This window comes from Folsomia candida, unplaced genomic scaffold (assembly GCF_002217175.1).
Source record: "Folsomia candida strain VU population unplaced genomic scaffold, ASM221717v1 Fcan01_Sc048, whole genome shotgun sequence".
Taxonomy (NCBI): Eukaryota; Metazoa; Arthropoda; class Collembola; order Entomobryomorpha; family Isotomidae; genus Folsomia; species Folsomia candida.
In genome coordinates this window covers 658354-684682 of record NW_019091240.1, presented here as the reverse complement: position 1 = coordinate 684682, position 26329 = coordinate 658354, and the positions used below count along the sequence as shown (strand labels likewise).

Here is a 26329-nt window from a genome sequence, read left to right as displayed (position 1 = left end):
TGGATACGTGTTCTTGCTCGTATAATAATGCATGTAACTCAACCCCGAGTCTCAATATATAATTCAGTTAGACTGGAAAAATGTGAAGGAATCAATATTTCTACTCGGACATTTGGACATGCCTACATTATTATTGCGTGATGGAGAAATGCATAATTCGACACCGCAAAACGCTGATTGTTGTTCAGTGGTGAGGTTTGAAAGGAAATCAAGCGAGTGACGTGGCAAGTAATGAAACATGAACAAGGTGCGATAACAATTTATTTCGTAGTAGAGATTTATAGATTGGGACCTGGAGAAAAGTAATGCCATCCTGCATGCCTGCCTACGACCACCATCATCAATATTGTCACCCCGTCACCACAACCCATGGTCAAACACTTTCTCATTATGGAATAAGGGAAAGAAAACCTGTCATGGGTTCAAAACACCGGAAAATTACTCTTTTTCTGATAATAAATAATAACCAGGACCCAATGTCGTCACCAGAGCACGTAAATATTTATCTATATACTTGGTGGACGGGGTAAAAAAAAAGGCCACAAGTTGTTCCCTGTTCAACCAGGAATAAAGCGACAAAATACCTATGCAGCACTTTTTGCCGTGTGTTCTACAACCTATTTTACCTTACAGAATGTTAACATACCAAAATACAGGAAAAAGTGCTTTCTGACTTTCACAAACTTTTTTCGCAATTGTTCATACGCACTTTTCTTTCTAGGCAGGTATATCCCAACACTTGAAAAGATACACAATACGAAACAGTAAAGTTGAGCGTGATACTCCATTTCTCAAGGAGTCTGCTTTCTTTACGCAATCAACTCCAAACAAAAAAAAACTTTCGCTTATTTGCAAACTTGCTTTTGTAGCAAAACAAACTTAATTTAATGCAACGTTCCGGCAACTTTCCCTCAAGAAGTATCATCTTTTATTACCAACTTTATATTGCGCAACATTATGATCTCATTCATTCTTGACGTCTTCATTTTCCAAATTACTTATTATTCTCCTTTCACATAACCCTCCGGAACTGAACTTGACTTATTTTCAATTTCGAGGAGAGAGATGATCCACCTTGGTTGGAGGAAAGTTGATTAGTGGTGAAAGGTCATTTAAATATAAACAGCTCGGAGGGCATCGACTGGGTATGCCTGCCTAAATATAGAGTGCATGGCAAGAAATCCCGTTTTTCAGATCTACCCACACCGTCCTTTTTGTGAATGATGGGAGGGCGGCCGTGCTAACCGAAATGCGGGGAGATCTCTGGTTATTTTCTCTGCTCTCTTGGTCATGTTGGGTGCAGGAAAAGTGAGTGGTTTCTCTCTGCTTACTTTGGGCCATGCTTCCGCAGAACTGAGCACGCATTTGACACGCCTTTATCGATTAGTTGGTGGGAGAGAGAAGAGTGGATGATTTGCCTCTGCAACTCCACTTGGTCCTCCACGGTCAAATATCTTGGACTCCATCTCATGTGCTTTTTAATGCCAATACTGCTACTCTGACTGCTTGGCAGACGGCTTGACTGGAGAAATACTGCTAACGAAGGAAATATCTCGAAATACAATCGCTCCCACTTTCCATTGTCTCTCCATTGTCTCCGAAAGAGGAGATACACTGCTGATTTAGCGGCGCCTCGTGTACGAATGCAAGGACGTTTCTTCCTCGCAAACACCAATAATAAGAAGGTTGCGAAACAGGAACGATTTCTAATATTTATTCGATGCCGATGTAATTGAGAAAGTTGTGAAATTATTGAAAAGTTGGAGAAAATTCCTCCCAAGCAGTGAAGACGACGGTTAGTGCGAGTTTGGCTGGGTGGCACTTTATTAAAATGGAATGAGCGAGTGCATTATAATTCATGGGGAATGATTTGGCTGGAATTTAGTCTGGCAGTGGTGATGATGGGAAAGCCAGTCGTCCAAATGGGATGGATTTTCATGGAAGTGATCGGTTGTTGTAGTACAATAATATCTGAAGCAAAGGAAACACCACTGCCACGCGAATATATGCCTTCATTCTGCTCAACACAATATCCTACAAGGACCATAAATGAGAGGAGGTTACTTGACTGCGTATGTACATCATGGTCTTCTGGTGGAAAAGGGAGAAATGAAACAAGGAGCTCTTTTCTCCTTCACTTATTGCACGATACGACTGAAATGGTGAGACTCGAGCAAAAAGAGGGTGATCTGATGGGAGGCAGCCGTGTTGTTGTTCAAGCTCAGGGAAATCATACAAACTCGTCCGCTCACTCACTTACGAGCAAAAGCAACACTTGAATTTTTGGGAATCCTACAAAATCTCAGATTTCTGGAGAATGCACACGTTGGGCTTCTTCTACGCAAGTGGGGATATTTTGTAGGCAGGAGGAAGAGCGTAATTCACGGAGAAAGTGAACTCACCACTGCGTCAGAAGTACGTCAAGAATCATTTTCACTGAAAATTTCTTCATCCCAATGCAGCGACCCCGCTTTCTCTTCCGGTTTCTCCTATCATGCAACAGTCAGACAAAGATAAGGACACCACATTTGCACCATTTCTACAGTGGGTTCCTTGCACTGGGTGAAAGTATCAATCAAATCGGGCTATAATTAACTCATGAAAATGACTTGGTGTTAAGCTGGGTTTTGTGCAAGGATTCTGAAATTATTACGCATCTACGAAGTATTACGAAGGCGATCTTCTCCCTGCAGGAAAACACATGTCGGGAAACATTTATTCAAAAATGAAGAGAAGTGAAAAGGGCAAGCTAGATATTCGTAGTTTGAACATTTTTCATTTTTTTTGCTGAAGTCTGCTTATGGAAAATGCGGGGCACATGGGCATACGAAGCTGCTAAATCTGGCCAGTTTGGAATGAAATATTCTCATCCAGATGCAGATTACGGCGGATTGAGTCACTTTTGTGACAAATTGTAGAATGCGACAAGAAATTTGAATGTCTGCCGTATCCAAGTATTCATTCATACCCTCCCCCACCCGATTTAGTTGTTGGAGTTCATGCATTTTCAATGAGTCCTTTCCTCGTTGTTGGTGTTGTTGTTGTGAATTTTAAATTTCAAGTTGGTTACGTAGATAAATATTTAGGCATCTCCAATTTTCAAGGGCTGCATCACACACTGGTTATTTTATTGTAGCATGTTTTCCTAAATTGGCCACTCAAAAATGGGAGAATAATAGAATAATTTAGGATATAATTATCTTTCACCATGTTTACACAACTCTATGCCGTACGTCGGTCGGTTGGATCGTTGGAGGCAAAATGGAAACGAATCTCGTCCCCGAAAACAAATTCCACCTTATTTTCCTCCCAGTCTGCGAATGCAATACATCATACACGTCAACAACTTGGGAGGAACAAAATTCCAGAGTCCCAGAGGACACGAGAGCGTCGGGAGAAAGAAGACGAATGACGAAAAAACGAGTCAACTCTCCAGAGTTTCATTGTTTCATCACCAGTGATTCGAGTGCCCCTGAAATGCAATACAATAAAATGGAACGCGTTTTGAATAAATTCATTACGGGAGCATGGTCAATGGTGCGGCGGTGGTTTGATGGATCCATCTCCTCGGCAGAGTTGTGGCTTGCCCATGTATTTTAAATACGTTTTTTAAGACTTGGTTGAAAGGATGTGTGTGATCATAAAAAAGCGGGACAATTTTTTCCACTTTGCTTCACTCGCCAAGTGAAAATTCCTCGACTGGATTCCAGAAACATTGAGATGAAATCCAATCCACATAAAATTTTCGACTCGCTTCTTGGTCCGGAACATGCATGGTGAAAATCCCACTCTCTTTGGAGGACGAGAGATATCGTCGTGTGCGGTGTCGAGTATGGGTCATAAATTTCATGCGAGTAGAATTTGTTCCGGTGTGCAATGGGGAAAAAGTGGCTCAGTTTTCATGTAAATTTGCTTGACTGACATTCTGCCAAAAATGTAAAGTCTTCCCCTTCTGCATTTTATTGTATGAGTTTTCCTACTTCATGATCAACGAATAATTTGCAAAAGGTCTCGGACAGTTCGTATTTATATATGTCCAAGTTGAGACAGATGTTACAATCTCGACCTCGTCATCTCTCTCGACCCAGAAGGAGTCGAATGATGATTAACTTTCTCCTAAAATAAACAGAAACGCAGAAAACCAAGGGAAAGGCTTTAAAAAGGAGTCTTAGACAGCCAAGGAGCTGCTCGACCACTACTTAGACTTTGCTTTAAGGGAAGTATAATAATGAGGCAAATTAAAACACTTCTTGGCTCCTCGGGTTTGGCTTTCATCATCGTCCTCCTCCTTTCCGCACGCTTTGTTTTGTTTAATTTATGGGAGAAAGTAGCATTGAGTCTGCCCCAACATGAAATGAGATGAGAAATAAAGTTGAAGAATTTTGATAATCACTTTGTCAAGTGGAAGCTCGAGCACAGAGATTTCCCTGCAAATTAAAATTCTCTGGAGAGAAACTTGTGTGGATAGATATGAAATTTAGGGTGGAAGAGAAACAGCAGTCCTTTGCATACCCAATTCTGAGAACTTTAATAATAAGTCGGAAATTTTTCACACTAAAATTTTGTCTTTAGTCAAAGTGAGAGCAAACTCACAAACTGCATGAGAGCTTGACACCAACAGTAAATATTTGTCTGAAATAGTGTGAGTTTTCGCCCTCTTCCCATTTCCTTGCACAACAGCCATTTCCTATCTCGGCTGTGGATACGTACATCTCCAACTCGCTACCCGGGTATTTTCAGAGCAGTTCGGAGCCTCTATTGAGGAGGAAATCTTACCACAGTTGCCCGAGTTCTCGCCAGAAATCGCACTGATCGTGAGACCATTGCTGTGATTTCTAACTAGTTGGCAAAATTTCACTAAAATGTGGATTTAAGACCGGACAAGAGGAACATTCTATCTGAATCATTTATTCCCAAGCATCATCAACTGCCTGTAATGACTGGATGATTTGCATTTAGGTTTTTGTTGAGCTGGTCGTTTTATTATTCACACTGCATGCATATTTTACTCGATGAATCTGTTTGTCCACAAAGCTGAGTGAGATGCAGTTTGATAAGGTATTTTGTGGTCTATCATTAGCTTACTTGTTTACAACTGCACAAATACCAACCAACCCACCACCACCTTGAATCTGTGTCCCACTGTACGTACACAAAGACGCTTGTTCTTGATTAGCATGTATAATAATAATAATATAATGATAATGATGGTAAATTGCAGTGCGAATCTGCTCAACCACTCTGCCTTCCCCACTGCGGCCTGCGTCTGTATGCCCACCACTTGAATCAGATGTATTACATGGATTAAAGTGGATTGTTGTATTGCACTGCATTTTATGTACATCCCAGCGTTAAGTGGTTCGTTAAAGAGACGAAAAGTAAGGTACGTGCATACGTAATATTTATGAAAACATGTGTACATTCGACAAATCCCTTCCAGTTGTGGAGACGCAGTTCGCAAGAGAAGAGCGTGGCCGTGGTTGTCGAGATGATGTGACGACGATCCTATATTTCAGTGTGGGACGACGTGTTGGGTGTTTTAGTCAAGTCAGTTTTAGTGATCCATCTGCAGTCAGTTAAATTTTAGTTTGTAAACCACGAGCGACCGAATAAGTAGACTACTCGAAACTTTGTGTTCTGGTTTCCCCTGCATTTGCTGATCTACTAAAAATCTTGTGTAGTTCTCCCTCTCTCGCTCTCTCCTTCTGCTGCTGCTGCTTTATTCTCGTATCCTATTATAATTTGGATTTAGATCAGGTCAACATTTTCCACTTATTTACATGTGCTTAATTTTTTCGTACAGTTACGGAAAAGTGTGAAATTAGGTGCAAAAACCCATAACTAAAAAGTATTAGTAAGTACCCTGCTGTGTTCTTCTTGTGTTGTGATAATATGAGAACGACTTCTCTGCAGAGTTGTGTCATATGCAAATATCAGAACTCAATACTTGTTAATACTTCCACTTATTTGCCAAAAAGTTGTAGCAAGTAAACAAAGAAATAGTTGCGGAACAATAATAATAGTGCTAAAATAATGGCATCTGAAAAGAAGGTCGTCGTGGCCGGGACGAGCAAACCCCCTCGTCCCATCTCCACCACGTCCAGCCAACTCTCCATCTCTGACCGGATGACGGATGGGGATGAGGAGGACAACGCCAGCATGAGGTTGCCCACAGCGAGCTCCTGCAGTTCGGAGGTGGACCAACCACCCCCACCAAAAGAGGAAATATTACTTCCGTCCCCGCAAATTCAGGAAGTACGACCCCCATCGTCACAAAGACAAAGTCTCAACTCTGCTAAAACCACGACGCTAAGCACGATAGCGATGGAGTCCAATACAGCTCCACCCGGATCTGGGTCGAAGTGCAGTCCGACCAGGCTGGTCATTGCATTGCTTCAGGTGAGCTTTTTTTAAAAAAGAGACACTGTCTCTTGTCTCATAAACATGATTTCTCTCTCTTATGTAAATTATTAACATGCATGAATGACTATCCATTGTGGATTGTTGTCCAATACAAAGTAGACATTCTTTTGGACAGTCTTTTATACCTAGGCCACCTTTTCTTATGAATGATTGATTGTCCGGCATAAAAAATTTTACCGGTCAAAACCGGCATCAAGAGAGTTAGGTATTGTCAAAAACATATAATACGGAACTGCAGTCTGAAAAAATATTTGAGCAAACTGACGCAAGAGTCAATGAGCCCATTAAACAAGGATTATTATTAGTATTTATTGAAAAGTCATTACACTTCTGTACCATAATCTTACTCTTTTTGTGGAACGAACAGTATGTCAGTCGTAAATATGTAGTATTTAAAACCTTTATGTATCCCCTACGAATTCTGGGAGTGTGTACAAATATGCGGGTCATATTACATTTTTCCAAGTAAGTGTGTACCATTTGATATCACCGACTTGTGATTAATTTGATTGTGAGTTGTTTAGTTGCTCAAAGGAAAAAAATGTGATGGACGTGTTGAATGGAGATGAGCAATTTTTCATGGGGGACCATGATGATTTTCCAAATATTCCAGCAGCACCAAGAGATTTTGATGTGTGGTTGTAAAAATCCATCCTCATTCCGTCGTCTCACACACTAATTTTAAGCTATTCTTACGTATATATTCCCACAAATATTGAGCAGCAAAAAGCGTAACGCTTCATTCATTTGGCACGGCCTGAATTGTTATGTGAACATGTGGCAAAAAAGACTGGAAAAAATTGGGTAATTTTATCTCAAGAAGAGTAAAAGTAAACAATGGATTGTCTTTATCCCTAGATGTCTAGAGGTGACATTTTACCATCAATCACAATTACATAATTAGTGTGAGAGAAGAATTATGTAGAAAGTAAATATGCCTTGAAGAATTAAAAGGTGAAGAAATTAAGAAATAAATTGGTGGAAAAATGTAAGAAATGAAAATGACTGAATGTTGCCCTAGTTGAATACTCTTGAGCTTTTTGTACACGCATCGTTGTTACTTCAGGAAAGATATTATGCGATGTGTGATGCACTGGGAACTTTTTACACGATGATGAAGATCCCCGGATTGCTTGGAGTCAGTCCAAAAGTGCCAATGTCACGGTATAACGCGCTCTTGTCTAGGTTTCGGTTTCGTCCTTTTAAGATTATTAGGCAGCGATAGTAATAAAAGATGATGATGCTTATTAGGCCTGCCTGCCCTCTTGGTTTCTCTTTCTTCAGAAATGGATGGAAATTTCATTCCTTGTTTTCATCACGAAAAGGTGAAGTATTTGATCCTGTCATTGATTCCAAACAAGCGATTTGTCGCCTACTACATTTTGCCAACTAGACACTGCTGCATACTCTTTGAAACACTACTGGCAAAAGGTGCTACATACGAAAGAGAAGTAGTTGGTCGGACTGTGGAGTGAGAGTCGAGAGATAGGAGATTAGCAGAGTAAATGAAATTGGAGATCCTTCTGTGAAGTGTTGGTGTGAACCTCTTGCTTATAAATGGCATGAAAATCGAGAAATGTCAACCTTACGGGGAGTTTGAACTTCTGAACATTGAAGAAGACCACTTTTACACCTAGTTTTACCATGACTCGCTATTCTCTTTCCTAATTATTTGCTCGGGGCAGGGAAGAAAGAATCTTGTAAGCTTTTAGACTAAATTCCCGAGATTAGTTGACTCCAAGGCACATGTTGAAAAAGTTTTAAACCCGGGTGCCATCCTTCTCCTTTCTTAACACACACGCACCAATTTCATGTCTTCTCAATGAAAGAGAGTCTGGTTTGTTTTGCACATATTTCTCTAAAAACTCTCATCCATACACCTAAAAGCTCTTCCTCTTATTCGGATTTCCGGTCTGACATCCTCCGAACACAAATACGGGATCGGACTCTCAAAAACCCTCGTATTCTGTAGCAAGGAGGTTATATTGTCATCATGAGTAAACTGCATCCATTACACTCGACGTGGAGCGGATTATTCAGTACGAAGATTGAAGAAATGTTAGAAAAATGTTTTTTACTTGGTTGGAAAATTTGTAGGGTATTTTTACGAAAACCTGTGTTAAGGTAATAATCTCAAATACAACCCATCAATCCAACTCGCTTTCTTTCTAAAAAGAGGGATCAATCCTCCTAAAAATATATATTCTCGAGTAGAGCAGTAATGGACAAGAAGAAAAAGCAGGCAGGGTCCGCACAAGCAAAATGCACACACATCTGGATTTTCTTGTTAAAATATACAAATCGTAAAGAATTATTTTTAGTGGATGAGTTCACTCGTTCCAATGCATTACACATGCATTACATGTCCAAACAACTGGTAAGCGAGTATGCAAAGTAGTCGTAGTAGTAAAGTTGTGGCTGTGCATTAAGATGAGATAGGTACGCGAATCCAGGTCAGAGGTCAAATGTTAAGGAAACAAGCGAAAATGGTACGAATACAGAAATAGCGTTACTGTGGAAGTGGAAGTAATATTCGTCACGTAGAAATAATCTTAATTTCCATTTACTCACGCCACTCGCTAAAACATAATGCAGATCGTCTCACAAGTTTGACTGAATCACATTTGTGCATGGATTTGTTGACATTTCCTCTTAATCATAAATGACTTTTTGACTCCATAAAGGTCACTGTTAAAGGTTGCTCTTTGTAATCAACTGTCCCACAAATAAGTGGATTGGCTAAAAATAATAATGTGTGCATGGCGTCAATTACTCACACCGGAGGATATTAGCTACATTTCTGAATTATATTATTTGTTTCATTTCATGGGTGAAACGAAAGTAGATGCTCAAAATATTATCGTGTGCCCACACCATTTTACATGTCCGTCCGTCTGTCCATTCAGACCAACGTAGAGCATATTTATTAAGGGAATTGGTCATAAATAAGGAGTTAATGGGACAAAGTGCTGCTGCTAATTGATGTTGGTTGCTGTGGATAAAAATGAAGGAAAGTAGATGTTGTTACCAACTTTAAATTGCTAGAAAAGGGTGGGTGGGTGAGCGTAATGGTGCTAATGCAACGTTCAAACATGGTGATTTAAGCAAAGACTTTAAAATATTCCACTATTTATAAATCACTTGAGATTTGAGTAAATGCAAACCAGAGTTTAAAAAGGGTATCGTCTCATCACCATTCAACACTTCAACCTGTGAAATAGGTAAAAGACGAAAGAATTGGCAAATATCTAAATATTCTGACTGGAATACATTTTTTGAATATTTATTTGTGGCATAAGTGTTCCATCTTTAGAAAAGAGAATTAATATTTGACTTTGGGAGTTTCTCAAAAAAAATAAAGGCTTTATTTTGATAAATAAACAGCCCTCGTAAAAAATTATGAACTGAGCTAATAATTTACGAAAATGCGTTGGGTGTGTTATTTAGGTACGTGGATAAGTAAGTGGAGCTACTTATTTAGCAATACGCATTCAATACTTCGATACGTTGAATTTGAATTCTCTTTTTTTGAAATCTGATCTCCTTTCCACTAACGAAGCACCCAAATTTGCCATTGGTTTGTGAGGCTGGAGTGGAAAAGGAGGCATCTTGATGTTGCACTTAATCATCATCATCAGTTGTTAGTCAGTCAATCATCATGACCTCAAGCAAACTGAGATGCATCGGATTTCCATCCACCAACTAATCGAATATGGAAGCGCTCACAAAACCAGCTAAAAGAACATGTAAATTATTTCACTGTGCATTGTGCCTGGTGCAACATTACATACAATCGATTTTTCCAGCTCATTTATTTACTTCGTCGACTGAACTTCAGCCTAATCGAAATTTATTAATGTTTGCCTTGAATCACTTGAATGAGAATTAATGAGTTGAGCTGGATCTGTGGAGATTTGTTCGGCATGTAAATTTGTGGCGTTTAGAAAATGTACCACTAAGGACATCGTAAGTATTTACATCGTCGTCGAGAGTCTCAGCCAGAAACTCAAATTAACACGGATTTCATTTGTTGTTTTACATGGATTTTACTTAACGTGCACTTGTGTACACTAAATATTTGCACGTGTGATCGCCTATGCAATTTTTGCTTTGCGAACTATATTACACAGCACCTTGACTTGACATCTTAATCCCGTCGTATGTTCACATGTGTGATGGCGTCGTGTATGTGAAAAGAGCTTATAATTATCCATTAAATGGGATTTTATTGCTTCTAAACGTGTTTTAGTGACAATGAGCGTGGTTGAGAATGAGACCATCTGCCAAAATAGCGATAAAATGGAAAGAACAAGTAAAATTCGGGGTTGGAAAATAGTGCACAAATTGAAAGTGCAATTCAATGTCTACTGTTCGCATTAAAACTGAAGGAATGAAATGTTGAGCAGATGTGAGTGATGATTATACTAAACGGAAGATGAGGAAAGACGTTTGGAATTTTGGGATGAATTACATCATCGTCAATCGTCATACATATTCACTCCGACGCCAATAAGTGCAACATTTAATTTGTTTTCAGCAAATGTTTAACATTTTGGAATTCAGTGATCCAAGACAAACACCAGATTTAATGGTTTCCTTGAATTTTAGCGAAAGTTGCGAGTGGAATATAAGTATTTACATTACTTTCCCTTTCATTTCGTTGTCATTCCATTCATAATTTTGATTCTTATAAATAACAAGAAAAACGAGGAAAGTGTGTTTGTTGGAAGCGGAATGGGAACGATGCGGCGTTATGTAACCTTCCACTCTTGCAATAATTTATGACCATTTTAAAATATGGGTTTATGCAAAGTTGTGGCTGTTTGTACGACGACCCGGAAATGGATGAGTGTTGTTTCAATTCTGACTATGTGGATATGGGAGCATTAGCCAGACGGCTGATTTAGCATCTTTATTTTTTATACGGTTTCCCTGCACAATGAAAACTTTGGATTAGCTGAGATGCATATTAGTTGCCCGCAATTCTGTTTAGAAATTATGCTTAAAATTCTTAAAAAATAACAGCCTTGGGTGTTGCTTGTACTGAAACGTGAATATCGGCAGTACCGGCTTATGAATACCGCAACAAGAAAACTGGCACTTTAATTATTTTCTTTCACTTTTGTACAGACACCACATCGGGGTTTACAACTTAAAGTTATTGAACTCAACCCCCCACTACTCAAACTTCCGGATAATTATTCAGGTAAGACTGGATATGCGCCAGCGCTCTGCCTTTGTCCCTCTGCGGAGGGACAGAGTTTAATAATGCAGTTAGTACGAATGAAAACGAGAGATTGGTCATCAGCTAATCAGGTTATGCAACTGTCATCAGAATACGACCGGAGTATGTACAGTTCCTATAAAACAACATTTTTTGTTAATTATGATCACTTGTCAATGAGACCATAATACGACAGACTGATTACTGGCTTACTTTCTCATGCACAAAGGAACGCATGAAATATTAAACATCTCATTTTACCCCGTATATAATCACGTAGTAAACTAATTGTGCATGAATAATTTTGCAGATGCGGAGGACTTTCTCAAGAATCATAACCAAGTTATTAAGAATCTTCAGGTAGATGAAGAGCCATTTATCACTGTCATTACTTAAAGGTGTTAATTTATGGACTAAATTGTTTGCATTTGTCACAGTCGAAACAGAGTCCTGTGGAGGAGCTGTTGCGTCAAGCAGACAATTTGATCGCGACCCAGAAACCACGCGCCGAGGTAACATGATCTTTACCGACAATGTTTCGAAAAAATAAATACGTTCCAAACACTTGTCTAAATTATGATAAATAGCACTATGCCGGATTTTCATGCATAATTATTGTTTCGTATTTTATCTCGTGTCAGGTTTACGCAGCGATGGCCGACTCTCTGGGACAGACTTGGAAAGATCTCAACTTGGTCTTGGAAGAGAGACGACTTGTGATCCAGTTGGCATTCAATGCTCATACGTAAGAATGAGTCTAAATGAATCTTATCTCAATTAGCGCGTGGTATTGGGACGTCCCACTAATTGAATGGCTTGACATTGTGACTTGAATGCCGCACCAAATGACAATTATATTTGGCACTGTAAATTATGTATAAAACCAACTTTGTCAGTTTCGTTAATTGTGCAGAATAAAATCAATTGACATGGAAAATGTTTAGAAAAATCTCACTCGTCCTCATCCAATAATGACGACGACCTTAATTCATAAGAAGCAATCAAATTTATAAGAGTAAAGATTTATGTGAAATACTGACGACTCTGTCCTCTTTTGATCAGGAACATATCCGACTGTCTCAAGAAAATGGATGATGTTCACGCCTACTACTCCAGACTGAGTTACTTGGGAGGACTAGATTTTGACCGGGAGGAAGGTGGACCACAAGACCAACTCAAAAGACTTAAGGCTGACCGGGCCGAAATTCTGCGACACGTTGCCACCTGCCTTGAATCCTGTGATCAACTCGTAAACAAGATTTCAGAATATAATTACACCATCGACTCGAGGGAGCTGGTCCTTGTCAAAGATGTGGAGTTTGGTAAACTAAAATGCAAACTTGTAATTTGCAATTTACCTGACGTTTATGTATTTTTGATCAATTGTAGCAACAAGACAAGTTCACCGCTGGTTGGAAAGACTTCACGATCGTCGAATCATACTGGAAGAGAGACTTCGGAACAAGAAGGAACAATTGGAAGAACTTTCAGACAATTCTAAATATGATCAAGAAATTCGGGAGGTTGTTCACGAACTGGAACAATGCATAAGTATTTTGGACCAGTTTAATTTTGGAGATTCCGTCCCATCCGCGAAACAAAGGAAGGAACACTTGTCACAAGTGGAGAAACAATTAAAGGTCGTGCCAAAATTTAAATACATTTTTAATATTAAAAAACCTTTACAAATCATTTTTTCGTTCCCAGATTCTTCAAGAGAAAGCCGTCAGTGTCGTGAAACGGTTGGAAGATGCGGAACACCGAGGAGTCAAGTTCAGTCAGCGATACGGACTGAAAACCAAGATTTATGAAATTCTAAGTCAAATCAATGATCTCTTAACGGAAGCTATGGATTTGGATTTAGCACTTTCGGACGCCATAGAATTTTTCCAGCTTGGGGATGAGGTACATGAGCACAAAATGATGATTATATTTAACCATTGTGTTTGAACCTACACTTTTCCTAATACAACATCAATCGTAGAAATATTATGCAATTATTTCAATTCATTAGGCAAAGGAGAAGTTGGACTCGTTTTCTTCTACTGACCCAGATCCAACGGCCAAAACTGATCTGAACAAGAGAATTTATGAAACGTTGGCTAAAGGAGAAGCCATTCTTCAAGCGTATGGTTGGGACTCGCCAAAAACCAAGGCGAGTTGTTATTTGTTATTAATTAAGTATGTGCTTGCTGCTGCGACGTTCTTGAGATTAATAATCTTTTCAGAAATTTAAAACAAGAAAACCATACAGCTACGCAGTGACAGATGAAAAATGCCACCAGCACGTTGAACATGATATGATAGAAAAAAGTCCATTTGGGAATTTAACATTGAATTGAATTGTATGAATTCCGCAGGGTGTGAGAGCTGTCCACGACTCCCTTCTGCAAAGGAAAGAAGCTTTGTTGGAAGAACTCGAACACCTCGCCGTGCTGGACGAATACAATCACTTTTTAGAATCTGTTAACCAGGTAAAAATGCAGTATGACAATAAAATCAATATATATACTTGCTGACCAAGATCCCTTTTGCTTTGTGCAGACTTATCAAAACATTCTCAATATTGAAACATCCACAATTCGCCAACAAGTCGTGATACCTGTCGACAGTCTAGAATCGGTTTATCAGTTCAAAACCAATCAAGAGAAAACACTGGAGGACGTACGCCGAAAACTGGGATTGGACACGTTGATGTCCAAACTTCAAAATATTTATCCAGATTTGAGTGAAGAGGAAAAATGCGGTTCTGAAACAAAAATCAATGAAGTAAAAACACTGTCAAATCGAATTGTGCAACTTTTACTTCAAAGAATGGAGATTGCCACCGACTGGGCCAAGATTTTGGAAGTTTATCGCACCACAAGAGAACAGGATGGTGACAGGAATAGAATTTTGAGTGCCTTAAACCAAATTGTTCACATTCAGAAGGAAAATGTTCAACCTTTGTTGGATGAGGTGAGGAAGAATTGTTTCTTTTCTCTCTGTAAATGGCAGTTGACTCCAAAATATGCATTCATATTTGCTCCGTTTTACAGATTCATAAATCGGATCTGGATCTCGCGACCCTCATGATGGAGCAGGAAATTGAGAGGATTATCAAAGATCTGAGCGACAAAAGTGACTCATTCCTGGCCGATGGAAAAATTCGAGACGTTTGTCACAAATATAAGGCAAGTTATTTAGTTGGTGCAAATAATTTACCTCAGCCAAATTTTGCAGATTAGAAAATTGCATGATTCTCCCACATACTGCGATACGACCGGTGTTGTTTTTGTTTGTGACCTGTGTTCATCATGATGCATAAGTTGTTACGTTATTTAGGTATGTATGGATACCTACATGTGATGATGATGTTTGAAATGAACGTCTAATTTTAGCTAGCCCATTTCCTCTTCTGACCAAATTGATTCAAACTCGGGATTTCCCTGCCGCATATAAACTGCTTGAAATCATTTAAACATAATAATGTGCACTATTTCAGAACAAACTATGCACTAAAAGTATGTACGTGTTATATCGGCGACTAGTGGGTGTCAGGTTAGGTATATAGCTAATGGTTTGGTTGCGTTGATTAGCAGACTGCACATTCGTGCTCTTCTTATTCAAGGCTGCTCCATTTTTTGCAGACCCGGATTCGGTTTCGGATTTTAGCTTAACCCACATCTTTGTTTTGTTTTGTTTACTTAACTTGCTTTATGAAATGAACGCTTTATGCAATTGGTTGTGCCGTGCCTACTCTTAGATTTCCGGGCGACAGTGGATGATCACATCAGGCCGTTCAGGAGAAAAAAGCTATAGGACAACATTGATATGCATTGCTTTATCAACCTTTGGAGAGAAAGTAAAAAACAAGAGTTGGGCAATGTTAGCTTGGACCTATTTAGAAGCAATATAATCATACTAAATCAAATTTAGTTATGATTTGATGAGGACTTTATTTGGGGTCTGCACATTACCATCTTTTAGCATTCGTTAATTAATTCAAGATACAACAAGTTGCTTTTACCAAGTTTAAAGTTGAAGTGGAAAAGTCAGAATGCAAGTAAACGAAAGATAAACTACGAGTAATAGTTCGTTGTATCATTCAGGAAACCGAAATCTCTGAATTGCTTTGAATCTGATCTGATTTTTACATAGATATATCGCTTCTCAGGCGGTCGTGTTCTTGTCATATCGTTCCGTGCGGTTTAGTTAGATCATGTTTCATAATAACAAACATTGCTTTGCTTGCTTATCAACACCCGCATCATCGGCGCAGTCACCAACCGTATCTGATACGATCCATACTTTTCAACGGACCAGATTTGCATAACAATAAAATAAAGCAGAACATTGCGAAATTTAAATTGAATGAATGAATGAAGAGGTTCTGGCAATGTTCACAGTGTTCCACATTCTTAAGACTCATCCTGAATGAGATAAATGTAGGGCAAACGGCAGATGTTAACATAACTTTTTAACTAGATAACCAACCCGGATTACTCAATGAGAGTACTAAATGTCATTTTCCTTCATATTGAACATAACGTAAGGATTATTATCGTGAATTTAGTTTCGGACAGGAACTCTTGGCGTTTCAAGTCTAGCATTGGCGGTACTTCGCTGCACAGTATGTGCATAATGTTTCAAACGGTAGTGGTGTTCAAATGAAAAACACGTGTTTTTTAGAGATTCTACTTGCTTATCCCTCCTGGTTGTCGTCGTTTCACGGTTTTCTCAAAAGCTGGAGACGGTTTGTTAATCCTGCATCTGTACGACCGGAGATTGAGTGACTGTCGGATATGATATTTACGACCGGGTTGTTGGTTGCTTAGCGTGGAGTCGTACTGCTTCCTTCTCCTTCCGGTGTATACTGTTTCGTGGTAACACGTAATGCATTAAGCAGAGTTAAGTCGTTCCTTCCATTCGTTTCTCATTCTGTGACATTTAAGTGAGACACCAAGATAAAATATTCTGGTTGCAATTCTCCAAAAAATCTGCAGTCGCAAATCGGTGCTGTTGAATCCCCGACTCGTCCATTCCACCCAATAATATCCGCCCAATTAATATCAACGTCTGTCTGGTTTTCTTTCCGTGTGGGAACATAGGTGAAGTTGGACCACCATTTGTTGGGAGACGGGTCCACTCAACAAGGGCCACAGTATTATCCGGTGCTTTCCAAGAAAGATGTGGCTCATGCAATTAAAAACACCGAGTCGAAGGTCTCTTGTATCAATCTTGTCATCCACAAAGTAATCAAACCTAAATTGGAGAACGCTTTGGTCAACTTCTTCCAACCTCTGTTAACTTCTTATCGGGAAGGTGAGTGACTGAACAGTTTCTTGTTTCGCATCATTCTGTAATACAAGCATGAAATGAACAATTACTAAGCTCGTATTTACGACAAATGAGGATGCGGTGACTAGTGTCTAAATAAATGTTGAGTTAAGTTATTTATCGCGTTCAAACATTTGCACAGATACTTTTCGTAAATTATTGCGACTATCAATAGCAACTTTTAATTTAAATTTATTATTTTTCCTTAATACAGTTTGACCTGACTTCCAAGTGATCCACGATTACATTAGCCGAATTATTATATTATTTAACGGCAGTTATTTTTATTTTGGCGTTTAAATTATTAAATTTTGTATGATTTTTACGCCAAAATAAAAATAACTGGTGTTAAATAATAAAATAATTCGGCTCATTTGGTTAATGTAATCGCGGACTTGGGCAGGTCAAACTGTAGTTATCAAATTTTTCTTTTCCAGTATTTTATTCTAATTTAATTAACCTGCACTAACAATAAAATTTGACGTGAAACGCTCATGACAATAAATCGTAGCTCCATGTAGCGTTCACAAATGTTCAAAACTAACTTATAATTCTACCAACCTTATGTATCAGAGATTTTGGACATCCAGCATCCCTCCAGTTCGAAAACCCAACACGAAATCGACTTGGAGCGTTATTGTGACCGGTTAAAAGAAAGTTATGTCACTGTAACTGCAGAAATTGAGTCGTACTTATCCAAAGTTTCCGAAATCTGTCTCCAAGTTGAACAACGTGAAGAATTGACTGCAGTCACAAGTTCTCAAAAGGATCGCCCCCTCGAATTGTTACAACAAGACCTCGAGCAGTTTGACAAATTCAGAGAGGAAATAAGTGACACAATACGGACTCAAATCGGGCCTAAATTTGACCACTTACTACATACTATTCGTCACGAGGTAAGTACCAGTAATATTTTAGAAATTAAAAAACATTTAAAGTAAGCCATGGAAATAAAAATGCAAATATTGGCCGTAGTCATTTAGTCATGAAAATAAAATTGCCCGCTGAGCGAATGTCAACATTAGTTTCCAGAAAAACAGGGTGAGGGTCATTGGCCCATTGCTGAGTTTTCAGACCAGAGAGAGGAATTGAGAGGATCTAGTATTTTTTAGAGCTCGTCAATTTTGTTATCTGCCCCCTTCATTAAATTATTATTTAAATATTAATTATTTATTGCAATGTGTCTGATATGCTGTCTGCGTCGAATTTGCTGTTGCTGTCATTCAAAAACTTACTACTTGAATGACGACGACGACGACGTCGCCGCCGGTGAAAATGTCGTTGCATTGGGTATTAGAAATTTAAGAGTACGGCCGTGTCGTATATTCACACCATGTTTGGAACAAATTCTAGAAGTTGAGGAGGAGGAGGATGGAGTGAGCAGATTCAAAGCTTTTTTATCAATGATCAGTCTTACAGTTCATGTCATCGTTCATCAATTATATCAATTTTATTTGCTTATTTACTTGAATTTATTCACTTAAAAGTAATAAAAAGTGTTAATTTATGATTTCGATTTTCGTTTGTCATTTCCAGGAGCCCCCAAAGGAGGGAGAGGTCGAGACGGATTCTCTTCGTTCAATGATGGCCCACCTGGGTCACGACCAGGAGTTGGACGAAGCTAGAGAGCACATCACGGGAAGTTTGCAGGATCGAGTGGTTCATCACGATCTCGACCTGATAACCACCCAGCTGCAGCACCTGATTCGGGAACTGGAAACTCCAGCCAGTTATGGAAACAGCACCGACGATGCAGATGAGAACATTGAAAATTACAGGAAGTTCGAGTCCACAGTGCAGGTATTTCATCTCTATATCGCGGTGGTATTTTGTGTCAATTGATCACTCATTAATCATCTTCTGTGTTGGCTTGCCTTCCAAGTACTATTAAAATCATCTTGATGGAGTTTTTTGCTGCTAGTTCATCCTAGTTAAACTGTCAAAGAGTTCCATTAACAAATTATAATTATTACATGACTGAAAGTTTGGTTGCGCGAAAAGTGGGACAGACGCCAACTTAGAAAAGCTTAAATGGGTTGTTTGTAAATGTGTGGTTTTTAGTTATATTTATTTCCAAGAAAGAAAAAGTTGGCATAAAGAAGTATTATATATAACGTAGACGTCATGGGTGATATAAACTAATAAATATAATGTAATTTTCTTTCTAACAGACTCTGCAAGTTAGGCTGAGGGACTTGTTGTCGTCATCTGGAATACCCGACAGTCACGAGAAAGTTGTATTCGTCAAGAAACTACTGGTTACTTTAGACGACAAACGAAAAGAAAGGCGAGACTTGATTATTCTGAGTAAAGACTATTTTCGCCTCATTGAGGAAGTATGTAAACGGGGAATAGTTAAAATTTGCAATATGTAATTAACTTGTGAATAATTATAAATTGTATAATATTACAGTCTCTCACACACTATGAGTCTGTCAATAAGATGCTTGGGAAAATACGAGAGGAATCAGAAGACGCAAATCTTCAAATTGAAGATATTGAAAAGCTCCTAGACCGGCTCAAAGGGATTAAAAAGAAAGAATCTGAACAAGAAGGAAGGCTGGAGGAGATTATTAGAATTTCGCAAATACTTTTCGGTATTAACCAATTGTCCACCTATTATTTGTTGATTGTGTAAGTTTTGGACTGCATGTATTGATAATATTCTTTACTTTTTCATGCCCAGCATCAACTCCTTCTGATGGCTCCCTTCTTCAGCATGAGCCTTTGAAACAACGGAATATTAACTTAAACCAAAGATTAATAAGAGTGGAGGTCGAGCTACTCCAAATAATGGGAGCTTTGAGCTCGAAGTCGTTCAGTGAAGATCCGAGCTCTCAACTTGACACTCAGCCTATCACTGAAATTTCAGGTACTTGACTTTTATGATACGTGGCATTATAATTCCAATACGACGGACATTAATGTGTTATTCTGATTAGTGACAGAAGCAGTGCCTCCTATGAGACCGCCGTATTTCGTCCCACACCCCCCAATTTCAACTGGCACGCATGGGAAAGAGCACTCGATAGAACTCACGGTCATTGGGGAGCCCTTGCCTACCGTTCAGTGGTACAAAGGGGGCGAATGCATCGACACCTCCCCGGAATATATTATCACGTTCAACAACGGTCGTTGCAAGTTGATGTTCGACAAGTTATTTAAAGATGTTCACGAGGGAATATTCTCTTGCCAAGCTACTAATCAAGTTGGAGATGCGGATACTCACATAGAACTCCAAATTTTTGGTAAGAGTAAATCTCCACGCTTTACCGAATCTTGTAATTTTAAAGTGTAAAAGTTATTTGATATTGTTTTTATGACAGAAAAAAAATCGACTAAACCTAAGGTAATAATCCGAAAGTTTATCATTGCTAGCCTTCCATGTGCATATGTGCTAGTTGAGTAATAGTTGAGTAATAACTTGGCCTTCTTTATGTGTCTGCTTTAAATGTTATGTCTGCTTCCAATATAGCAGGTCGTCTTACAACCGGAAACACCCAAGTCTGAACTAAATGTTGAAATGGTTTCCCCCCTTTTAAAAACGGAATTAAAAGATGATGATGTCAGCATTGGTGATACCATTGGGGATGTTAAGGATACTACGATAGCCTCATCCGACACCAGAAAGGAGTCCATTGTGATCATGAATCCTGGCGGTGATGCGACGGCGTCCATACAAAATCCAACAGGCACTCTTACTTTTTTAAGCTTCTCGTTGTACTTTACTTACTCGTTGCAACTGTTATAACTGACTTATTTTCTGCTTAATTGTTGATTAATAGACGAAGATGTTGAGGTTATGGAAAAACCATATTTCAAAACGATCATCCAAGATCAAATGATCACAGCCGGTGATAAGTTTGAGTTCCTTGTGGAACTTGAGGACAGTTGTGATCCTTCTACGGAACTAATTTGGCTAAAAAATAATAAGAAAATTGAGCCAAGAGATGGAATCGAGGTATACTAATTGGTTATGTTAAAGAGGCTTATGTATGTCATCATGTGTATTAATGTGCAACTAAAGCTTTCCTTGTTCATTCCTGTTGCAGTTTCATAGAAATGGTAAATGTTATTCGTTAATCCTGAAAGAGAGCAAACTTTCCGATAAAGGGAATTACTTAGCAAAAGCTATAAATGCGGGTGGAGATGCAAAATGTTTTGGTTGTCTAATAGTCAAAGAGAATTTGGAGGTATTGATATTACGTGGTACTTTACAAGTGGTTTTCTTTTTCTACTATTCATTTATGTGATATTTAGATTCCACAGGAGTCCAGTCCTTACATGTCGGAGAAGCAGCAACAACATGGTGCTATTCCCGTCACAATGGTACGGAGCGAACCATTAGCGAAACCAGCCAGATTCGCAATTCCATTAGAAGGTCGAATGGTTGACGAGGGTGCATATAATGTAGTTTTAAAATGTGTTGTTGAAGGTGAGTACAATTTATATAATTTTCAAAAATTTTATGTGGTTGGAAATTTCTCCGTTTTCTTAATTTCCGTCCAGCACATCCCCCAGCGCAAATTCATTGGACTAAAAATAATGGAGCGGATTCAATACCGCCATCCCCTAACTTGGTATTTTCATACAATCAGAAATCTGGAGATGTACAACTCGAATTGAAAAAAGTTAGCATTGGTGATGCTGGGAGATATTCATGCACCGCAACGAATGCGTCAGGTGTGGCTACCAGCGTCTGCGATCTCGTTGTTAAGAGTGAGTGCCTTATTGAACTCTCAATTTTGACATACCAATTGTACGATTCTCAACTTATGTCTTGTTTGTTGGATTTTAGAAATCGCGTTTCCGCCAGTGTTTAGTAAACGACTTCAGTCTTTATCACTGGACGAAGGTAAACGTCTGTATTTAGAAGTGGATGTGTATGGGAAACCGTCCCCAGATATAGTCTGGCACCGAAATGGGACGAAATTGTGTTGTGGGGATGACGTACATATAAGAACCGATACCCCAACCAGACATGTTTTAATCATCCCAAAAGGTATAATTTTTTAAGACTCGTTTTCTACGTATACTTATTTACTGGACGACGTAATTGGATTTTTTCAGTTGTCCCACATCTACACGACGGAGAATACAGAATTACTGCCAAGAATGAGGCTGGAGAGGCATCATCCGTATGCAATATCACTGTGATTCCCAATGTGGGAATAAAGGCACCTCCTCCCCCTCTTCCACCGAAGCCCAAAATTTCTCCATCTCCGGTATGAGTGGTGCATGACATAAGTTTTACTAACAAATTTGTATTCAGTTACATATATAACTTTTGTATCATTCATTATTTGTCTTTCAAACAAGAGTTTACTACCTCTTCTATGAATAATTCAAACGTCTCGATAGCAACCTTGCTTGCGTCGACAAGTAAAACTACTGATGATACAATAGGTCTAGGGGATGAAAGGTATCCCAAATTTTAGATTACTATAAAAAGAGTAATTAACACGAAGTGTTGAATCCATGCAAGTTTATTTTTGCAAGATGTCAGAAAGAATTCAGGTTGAATGATTGGGTTCAAATTTTCATAGATTGTCAAACGCATGTATTGACATTCATGCAAATGAAATACATTTATCTATGGGCTCTACTATTTATTGTTCGACATCGTAATTCACATAATTTAATGTTTTCCTGCTTTGATTTACTTTTTATAGGAGCCCAAGTTAGCGAGCATGCAACCTTTTTATGGAGGCCCATTCACTACAACCTTAACTCACCAAGAGTATTCATCTTTTGAAAGTGGATTTTCAAAATCTACTTCTGTCCACGAGTTTAAAAACCTCTCTCCACTTTTTAACAAAGACTTTTCCCCAGCTGAACCTGTTTTAGAGCCCGAAGCTGCCCCTGAGATCTTGATAGCGCCTAGTCCTACAAGCACACAGTGGAAGAAAACGCGGAATCAAGTGCAAGAAAAGGTGAAAACGTTTGAAGTAAAATCAGAAATGCCTGAGTCAATAATCGCACCACCTTCTGGAGGGGTTAAACTTCTTCCATTAAAAGATATGTCAAGCCCAAGCACGTCTTTCCAGCAACAACAACAACCAAAAGAACCTTCAAAGGTTGTGGAACTACCAATTTATCAAGTAGATAAATTTCCATTCGCGGTTCCCGAACCTAAATTGGAGGAGTTCCAAATTCCTACATTTGTTGCTGGACAGCCAAAGCAATATTCTGACTCTTATTTTTCTAAGGAGGAAATAATCACTGATAGGATTTACAAGTCGTCAGCATCTTCTAGTAAACAAATCTTTACACCCAGTAAATTTGAACTACCCGATAGGACCAAGGAGTCAGATTACGAGTCGGACTACGAAATTAGCGAACCAATGCCTGTTAAGTGGACGCCACGTGGTTCACCCATGTCTCCGACTTTTACCTCAGTGCAGCCTCCGCCCGTTACCACATCCGCATTTGCGTCGTTCAAGCCCGACATGATGACTTCGTCAAGCGTATTTTCCTCAGAGAAAACATTTACTACGACTGCAGACAAAATTAAGCCTGCTGTGCCACCGAAGCCGTTTCACCTACCATCAACAACAGCAGCACCAACGAATAAAAACGATTCGGAAAAAGTTCGGCAGCTAGTCCGGTCTTGGCCACCAGCTGAAGTAGAAGAACCCAACCAAGGCAGGGGTGCAACACATTCTTCAGGATTGTTGTCGCCTCTACCACGGGAATACCAGGGTCGTTCCCCAACACCAAGTAAAGACGCTTTAGAGATGGAGAAACTGTGGTCGAAACCACTAAGGTTCAAGAGTCCTACAAAATTTGACGCTAGTCCAATCGCATCGCCACCACCACCAATGTCTCCGATTCCAACTAACTTTTATTCACGTTCTCCTCCAAGGATTGCCCCGAAACCAGCATTCTCCACACACACTCCTAGACAACTTTTCGGTACAGCAAGTCCAACCCCGTACCAATTCCAGCCTCCATCGACTGGTCTGAAAAGCCCAGAACCACAGTACTACGTTTCGGTAGTGTCGACACCGCGAACGACGCCAATTCCGGGTCCCTTCTCCCCACCTTTCTCACCTCCACCATTCACTCCCACCCCAGAACCACCTGGAGATCCCCAGAGAAGCTTCAAACAGATGAAAAACTTTTTTGAGCAAACTAGCTCGTATTCTGCGATTGAGGAGACGACTTCCTCTTCATACCAGAAACGTCAGTCGTCATCAATGTCATCATCATCATTTTCCAAGCAAACGCTTCCCCCTATGCCTACACTTTTAGAGTCGAGTTTTCTACCTCCTCCTGGGGAAGCTCCTGAGTACTTATTTGCCCCTCTTCAAGTATGTACATACTATTGACTAATATCAGCAAGTACTTACTTTCTATATTACGGTATAACAACAAAGTTGTATTGTGTATCTTCTAGACACCCTCAACATCAATATCTCCTCGAACTGGAAAAGCTCCGTTTAGAGGATCAGACGCTGATCCCAACCAATTCTCTTCGTCCACCAAAACTGAATACAGCTCTTCGATGATGACGTCGTCATACAGTTCTTCAACCACCAATAAAGAGGTTTAATGTTTTCTGGTCTTCAACCTTTTCCAGACTTTAAATACTATTTTTAGTGTCCCAAATTAAATATAATTAATCCCTAGTTAATCTATGTATCCATATGTATGTAGCCGTTGCTCCAGCTTAAGCTACTTTTTATTTAATCAAATCATAGTGTAAGTAATCACACAATTCCTAACCGTATGGTGCTAAAAATATCACGTTGCAGTATAAAAATACGTGTGCTTTGTGGGTATAATTTTCACAAACTTGTGGCTAAAATAATCTTGGCTCAATCCCGACCCTTCGTATTATTCTTAATGTCCGAAGAAAGTTCAGTACTTAAATATTATTAAATATTATGATTTATTATTACAATGATGATACTCGTTTACTCCTGTGCTTTGGTTCTTACCAACCACCATCATAATTAAGCATCATACTTTGTTTTCCAGAATAATTAATAAAAACTATATCTTTTTTGTTCAATCCTAGCTTTTCATATGTTTCAGTTGCATTAAAATAACGCCCACAAAATGTGACCAATTACTATAGATATATGTAAATGTATGTATGTTGTTGAATAACAGCCATTCTCCAATCTTTGTGGTAAGTATTAATTAATTGCGTAACAACTTATACTTCTGTTTGCTTTGTTATATTCAATAATAATCATAGTGTCGTTTAAAAACCCGAACGCAGTAACAATTTTATGTAATTTGTTCAGGGGAGAAGAGGTCCAGGAGTTCACGAGATTCGAGTAATTCCTCCAACCCCACCCGCAACCACGCCATCAGTACCAGTGCCAGAACCACAAGGACATTCCCAGCCATCTCGAGCCCTCGTTCCGTACATCAAGCCTTCTAAATTTACCCCCAAGCTCGACTTTGCCTCTTCTTTGGACTCGGATCACAGATCTTATAACGGCGATTCAATTCTGAATCCCACGTGGAATCCTCGAGATGAAAAAGTGACCATGACCACGTGGAAACGAGTCTCCTACGATCCACCCACATCCACTTGGCGAGTAGATTCAAAACCTCGGAGAAACTCTTTAACTATTCTTGTCGACGAGAGGATGCACGATTTGAATAAAAAATTTAAAGACAACATTAGTCTCATGACGCAGGGTCTCTGCTATAATAAGCTGGACAGAAAAGTCGCTTCGCAGTTTGAACCTTCGTCGTCTGTCGGTTCTATGAAAGCAAATTGCGGTAAGTTCACAAAGATTTAATAAGACAACAAAATTTAAAATTAGTCTCAGAACTCGATCTCGTCCAACTACATATGTATTTGTATTTTGCACCAGTTGGTGACTCAGCCAAACAACCCTTGGTGGAAGCCAACCCCTTAATCTACTTCAAGTACGATTTCGGCTACGAGTTTGGCATCGCCGATCCCACAAGTGTCATCGTCCGTGCTGCCAGTGAACCACGTGAAAACTTTGGAGCTCTCCCCTCATCTTCATCCTCGACCAAGAAGAGCTACATTGTCGACGAGACGGGTGTCATTCATCTTCCAATCATTCACGAAAAATCTGGGAAATAAGGAATCCATATTATTGTTTCCATTATAAGTAATTGAATGAATCACTATTTCAGTTTTGCATGCAATGTACAGAAATAAGTATGTTAAAAAATGTATGTTTAAAAATGTGTGAGAGGAGAACTTTAATTGTTTTAACTCATTAAGGTTTCAATAAAGGTTTGTTGTGTTCACAAAATGTCCATGTGCATAGTTTTAAAATCCTAGATACGTATTTACATACAAACAAATGTCACGTAGGAAAAACCTCACTCACTCAAAAGCCTTAACATACGTACGTACTAACCATT

The 26329-nt window shown here is 39.1% G+C and overlaps 1 protein-coding gene across 3 annotated transcripts; it reads left to right on the top strand.

The window, feature by feature from the left end:
• Positions 1-5464: 5464 nt before the first annotated feature.
• Positions 5465-26221, top strand: LOC110861999. 3 transcript variants are annotated; one of them, XM_035845168.1, is made up of 31 exons: positions 5465-6399; positions 11554-11629; positions 11958-12007; positions 12085-12159; positions 12289-12392; positions 12710-12969; positions 13037-13287; positions 13355-13552; positions 13662-13802; positions 14008-14121; positions 14192-14605; positions 14686-14820; positions 16738-16951; positions 17540-17862; positions 18503-18766; positions 19138-19302; positions 19380-19563; positions 19653-19838; positions 19909-20214; positions 20293-20315; positions 20445-20658; positions 20752-20927; positions 21019-21159; positions 21227-21401; positions 21476-21685; positions 21765-21968; positions 22037-22191; positions 22639-24279; positions 24366-24515; positions 25222-25708; positions 25804-26221. In XM_035845168.1, the coding sequence occupies exons 1-31, from the start codon at positions 6034-6036 to the stop codon at positions 26040-26042; spliced, it is 7641 nt and encodes a 2546-aa protein (XP_035701061.1). In that variant the 5' UTR covers positions 5465-6033; the 3' UTR covers positions 26043-26221. The 3 variants fall into 3 exon arrangements, with proteins under 3 accessions (XP_035701061.1, XP_021966821.1, XP_035701062.1); XM_022111129.2 differs by having other exon boundaries at positions 5466-6399; positions 20442-20658; XM_035845169.1 differs by lacking the exons at positions 20445-20658; positions 20752-20927; positions 21019-21159 and having other exon boundaries at positions 5466-6399.
• Positions 26222-26329: the final 108 nt, after the last annotated feature.